This window comes from Citrus clementina, unplaced genomic scaffold, assembly GCF_000493195.1.
Source record: "Citrus clementina cultivar Clemenules unplaced genomic scaffold, Citrus_clementina_v1.0 scaffold_5, whole genome shotgun sequence".
Classification (NCBI taxonomy): domain Eukaryota; kingdom Viridiplantae; phylum Streptophyta; class Magnoliopsida; order Sapindales; family Rutaceae; genus Citrus; species Citrus x clementina.
Window position 1 is genome coordinate 10,741,234 of NW_006262201.1, and position 6,316 is coordinate 10,747,549.

The 6,316-nt window shown below is 31.8% G+C and overlaps 1 protein-coding gene across 1 annotated transcript in view; it reads left to right on the forward strand.

The window, feature by feature from the left end:
• The first annotated feature begins 3,789 nt into the window (after window positions 1-3,789).
• Window positions 3,790-6,316, forward strand: part of LOC112097916 (putative disease resistance protein RGA1) — a 3,195-nt gene continuing 668 nt past the window's right edge. The window contains exon 1 of the mRNA XM_024183505.1: window positions 3,790-6,310. Within this exon, the coding sequence (XP_024039273.1) occupies window positions 3,790-6,310 (2,521 nt within the window). The remainder of the gene's footprint in view (window positions 6,311-6,316) is intronic.

Consider the following 6,316-nt stretch of genomic DNA (forward strand, 5'->3'; position numbering starts at 1 on the left):
TCAATTCTTCATGCTTGTAGCACAGTTGGTTTTTTTTTTTATTATTTCTTTTTAACTAGATATTTTATCGGTGATGTTTTTTTATCTGTTCCCTGTTAATTTTATCGGTTAGACATTCAAGAGAAGAGAAAGGCATAGAATACTTCATGTCCTCTGAGAATTTCTAAAAGTAAAAACTCAAATGTATGCTGTTACAAGTATAATCCGTTGAAAGTATGGTATGATTATCATTCCCTTTCCCTTACTACATTAAGCTTCTACATTAGCCGCCGCCGATGAGTGCTGATGTTGCCGCCGACGCCGCCGATGATGGGAGCTTCTTCGGTTTGGGAGAGATGGGTGAAAGAGAGATTGTTGGGGGAGAGATGAGAGAGAGGGGTATTTTGGTCTCAAATGATTTTTTATGGCTAATGTTGATAGAAGTTTGTTTGGGGGGTTAAGATGAAAAAAGTCAAAACTTTTATGGTTATTGATGTAAATTTCCCTTAGTAATTTGATATAATTTCATTTCATTAGAACAGTTCTCCAAAGCAATTTAGTTATCTTTCACATATTTTCTTTGTAATATGAGATAAGGGCATCTCCAATGCTTAACACCATTTTGGTGTAACACCAACACCAAAAATTTACTTTTTTCACACCAAATTATTATTTCATCTCCAACCCATTTACACCAAATTTTACACCAAAAAGAATATTCTTCTTTTTATTCTTTTAATTCTCAAGAATTAATTCAATTAACACAATAAATATTACTATTAATATAGATAATTAAGTAATAAATAATTTTATATCGATTAACAAAAGAAATATAGAAAATTATTAAATTTGGCATTTTATTTTTATTATTAGTTTTTGTGTTGAATATTTTTTATTTAAAATTTTAGTATAATATTCAAAAATTTAAAAATGAAATAAAAATAATAACAATAATAATAATAATAATAACTTAAAATATTATATAAAATAGGACATATATGTAAATAAGAAAAAGTAGTAAGGATATTTGGGACTTTTTTTTTCTAGCACCAAATGAATAGTGTTGCACCATATTTGGTGCAATACTATTCATAACACCATTTTAGTGTTGGTTTTAGTGTTACATTAGAAAAATATTTTACACTAAAAATGATACAAAAGATTATTTGGTGTTAAATTTAATACTACATTAGAGGTGACCTAAGTACGTAGACAATAATATGATATTTACTAAAATCATTATGGGACATATTTTATTCTTTTTTTTTTCTCAACAAAGTATCCGACTGTGTAGATATAATAAATTACTAATTACCATTATTTGAGTCGCACTCTAAACTAGATTTTGAAGTTTTGTCATGACATAATAAAGTTATGTATTGACCCTGGACTAAAACAGAGCCACAACTTTTTCAAATGACCAAATGAATTAATGAGACAATGGCTTTTGCCTACCTGATAACAAAAGTTGTCGGCCATAATCCATATAGACAAAAAAATGGTCCATATGTTAACGTTAAATTGAAAAATATAATAAATAAATTTCATTTGTGATAAAATTCGTAATGGATTTATTATCTTTCACATATTTTCTCTATAATATCAGATAAGTCATAGACCACAGCATGATATTTATTGTAATTAAAATCATTATAAAACTGATTTTATTTTTTTCTCAAACAAAGTATCTATCTAGCTGCAGATGTAATAAATTACTAATTAACATTATTTGAGTCGCTCTCTAAATTAGATCTTGGAGTTTGTCACGGCATAATAGAGTTACATTCTCAAATGACCAAATCAATTAATGAGATAATGGCTTTTGCTTTTGCCTACCTGACAAAAAGTTGAAAAATCCAGATCACATATAAATTTGTGTTGAAATTCATAATGAATTAATATGATTGGGCGAAATTACTCCATATAATTTCATCAATATCTGTTAAACGATAAAAGATTTATTGATATTTATAATAAAAAAAATCTATCCACTAAGACTATTCTAGATCAACAATTAATATATTATATATAACTTCAGAAGGTTCATCGGTGGATTGATCTAAGCCTTTTGTTGTAGTTTATAAATATTTTGTTGCTTATAATGTAAGAAATTTTACAGGAGCTGATGCTGAGTAGTCTGAATAAGAAAATTAATCATATTGTAAGTTATTGGGTATCCATAATAAAATAAACAAATAAAAAAATGAAATAAAAATTTAAATACTTAATTAATTTTTATCAAATTCTTATCAAATATTTAAAAGTATATAAAATTATTAATTGATGGTATTATTAATTTTCATGATTATTTTTAATATTATATTAGTGATTATTAAATTTAATACAATCAATAATGCAAGAAATTATTAAATGGTTAATTTTATTGGCAATTATCAAATACGCAAGTAATGAAAAATTAATCTCAAGAGTTAGTAGAAGTAAAGTTCTAATTTAATCAGATGATAGATAATAAATAAAAACAAATTTTAAGTAAATCATAAAGTAAAAAATAAATAAATTAATTAATTAATATTAAGTATAAATAAACAATAATGACATAAATTAAAGTCTCATAAATGGATAATTTTTTTTCTTTAATCTTATCCCAAGTCCCAACTAAAGGAATGTGTAAATTAGGATTATTAATCCCATAATTTTAGGATTAAACTTAAATTTAGTCCCTTAGTCCAATTCAATTAAGCTTACCAAATATGATATAAATATATAATCACAAAATTAGTCCAATTCCAAACTTAATCCTAGTATCCGAACATAGCCTGATAAAATAGTTTAGGTAATATACTTCTATGACTCACAATTTAAATAAATTTGAGAATTTATATAAGGGATGGAAAATTCACAATAACATAACATGTGCTATCTTTTCTTCCTTTTCTTAATTAAATAAAAGAAAAAAATTAATGACAGAACCACTGCTGTGTGATATCGATGAAGTCGCATTCGATAATATTGCGACTAATATTATTATTTGTTTTATGGACCCATCCACGCTCTTATATAATTAAATGTTGCGCAATCAGATAGAAAAAAGGGTCGGCTGCATGATTTTTCCAACTATTGTCTTATTTTTCTCTTTTCCACTACAAATTAATTTGAGAATGTTATATTTTCCAATTCTCTTTTTGTCGTGACCAAATGGCTTTGGCCTACGTGATAATAAAAGGAATGGATCCATACGTTAGTATGGATAAATTGAAAAATATAATAAATAAATTGTCAGGAGATGATTTTATCAAAAATTTCAATCGCACGGTCCCGACCAAAATACAAATTTGTGATGATATTCATAATGAATTTATACAATTAGGCGAAATTACTCTATATAGTTTCATCGATATATATTATACCATTAAAAATATACTAATATTTATAATACAAAAAAATTTATGACTATTTTAAATCGACTGTATTATATGTGAACTCACAAGATTCATAGATAGATTGCACAAAGCTTTTTGTTGCAGTTTACAAATATTTTGTTACTAATTATCTTAAGAGCAGCAAGTAACTAAATACAAATGTAAGAAATTTCACAAGTGCTGATGCTGTGTACTCTGCAGAAAGCTAGCCCCGGACGGTGACTCCTGTGGGGACTCCTTTAATTTGCAGCACAAAAGAACGTTCACATTGACATTGACTCGAGGGTAAAAATTAAATGTCAATGGTATAAGAAGAATGCAAACATGCTTGAATGAACATTCTCACAGACTACATAAAACCTACTTTCCTCTGAGCATTTTAGCAGCAAGAAAAGCAATTGCAGCATTTTCCATTTGATCTAATATCAGAATGGCTGATGCGATCGTTTCCGCTCTCTTGGACCAGCTGAATTCCATTGCTCAAGATCGGATGAAAGAAAAGTGGAGGCTTGTGACGGGTGTCGAACAAGAAGTGGGAAAGCTTACCACCAATCTGCAAGCCATTCAAGCTGTGCTGGAAGATGCAGAGCAGAGGCAAATGAAGCAGGACAAAGCTGTTACTGTTTGGCTGGATCAGCTCAGAGACGCATCCTACGACATGGAAGATGTGTTGGAGGAATGGACCACTGCAAGGCTCAAATTGCAGATTGAGGGCCTTGATGACGACGATGCTCTTGCTCTTGCTCCTCCTAAGAAGAAGGTATGTTCCTTCTTTCGTGCTGCCTCAAACTACTTAGGTGGTTTCAAACAACTCATTCTTCGTGATGATGTTGCTGTCAAGATTAGCGAAATCAGTGAAAAGCTAGATGGTATTGCCACTCGAAAAGATATGTTTAAATTTGTTGAGAATGTGAGTAACAATGTTAAGAAACCAGAGCGAGTGCGAACCATCTCCTTGATTGATGAGGGAGAGGTTTGCGGTAGAGTTGATGAGAAAAATGAGCTCTTAAGCAAGTTGTTGTGTGAAAGTAGTGAACAACAAAAAGGCCTTAATGTCATTTCACTAGTTGGGTTAGGGGGTATAGGTAAAACCACTCTTGCACAACTAGCCTATAATAATGATGAGGTGAAAAGAAATTTTGAAAAAGTTATATGGGTGTGTGTATCAGACACTTTTGATGAGATGAGGGTCGCCAAAGCAATCATTGAAGGTCTAGGCGAGTCAAAAGAAGCTTCTGGTTCAAGCGAATTCCAATCTCTTATGAACCATATCAGTGGATCAATTAAAGGAAAAAAAGTTTTTCTTGTCTTAGATGATGTATGGGATGGGAATTATGATAAATGGCAACCATTCTTCAGTTGTCTAACGGAGAGTGACCATGGAAGTAAAATTTTGGTTACCACACGTAATGAGTCAGTTGCCCGTATGATGAGATCAACAAATATTATCTCCATTAAGCCATTGCCTGAAGAGGAATTCTGGTCGTTGTTCGAGCGGTTCGCATTTTTCGGTCATTCTTCTGTTGATTGTGAAAAATTAGAACCAATCGCGCGACAAATTGCACTCAAGTGCAAAGGCCTGCCTCTTGCTGCAAAGGTAACAAGGAATCTCTTGTGCTCTAAACGTACAGGGAATCTCTTGTCCTCTAAAAGTATAGTAAATGAGTGGCAAAGAATTTTAGATAGTGAAGTGTGGAAAGTAGAAGAGATTAGGCAAGGTCTTTTGGCTCCTTTGTTGTTGAGTTATAATGATTTGCCCTCCAATTCTATGGTAAAACGGTGTTTCTCATATTGTGTTGTCTTTCCAAAAGACGGCAATATTTATAAAAAGGAATTGATTGATCTGTGGATGGCCCAAGGTTACCTTAATGCAGAAGAAGACGAAGAAATGGAGATGATTGGAGAAGAGTATTTCAACATCTTAGCAACACGCTCTTTCTTTCAAGAGTTCGAAAAAGATGATGACGATGATGATATTATGAGTTGTAAGATGCATGACATAGTACATGATTTTGCCCAATTTGTAAGTAGAAAAGAATGTCTGTGGCTAGAAATTAATGGTACCAAAGAATCAGTCATAAACTCTTTTGGTGACAAAGTCCGTCACTTAGGGTTAAATTTTCAAATAGGAGCTTCATTTTCTATGTCCTTTTTTGAATTTGATAGATTGCGTACCCTCCTAATTTATGACCAAAGTTTTGTCATTCCGTCTCTTAATAATAGCATCCTTCGGGAGTTATTTAGTAAATTGGCGTGTTTAAGGGCATTAGTTATAAGGCAATTGTTCTTACCCTCACCTCACCTAAATTTCATTAGAGAAATTCCAGAAAATATTGGAAAATTGATACATTTAAAATATCTTAATTTGTCTGGACTATGTATAGAGAGACTGCCTGAGACTTTGTGTGAATTATATAATTTACAAAAGCTAGATATTAGTTGGTGCCGAGATCTTAGAGAATTGCCTGCGGGGATTGGGAAGTTGAAGAACATGAGGAGTTTACTGAATGGTGAAACTGATTCGTTGAAGTACATGCCAGTAGGGATTTCCAAATTAACCAGTCTTCGAACATTAAAAAAGTTTGTTGTGGGTGGAGGTGTTGATGGTAACAATACGTGTAGGCTTGAATCTCTGAAAAATCTTCAACTCCTTCGTGAATGTAGAGTAGAAGGGCTGAGTAATGTATCACATGTAGATGAGGCTGAGAGGTTACAACTTTACAATAAGAAAAACCTCCTTCGTTTGCATCTTGAGTTTGGTAGAGTCGTAGATGGGGACGGCGAAGAAGGGAGGAGGAAGAATGAGAAAGATAAACAACTTCTTGAAGCCTTACAACCGCCTTTGAATGTAGAGGAATTATGGATTATATTCTATGGAGGCAACATTTTGCCCAAATGGTTGACTTCACTAACCAATCTAAGGGATTTAAAACTTGTCTTCTGCCAGAATTGTGAGC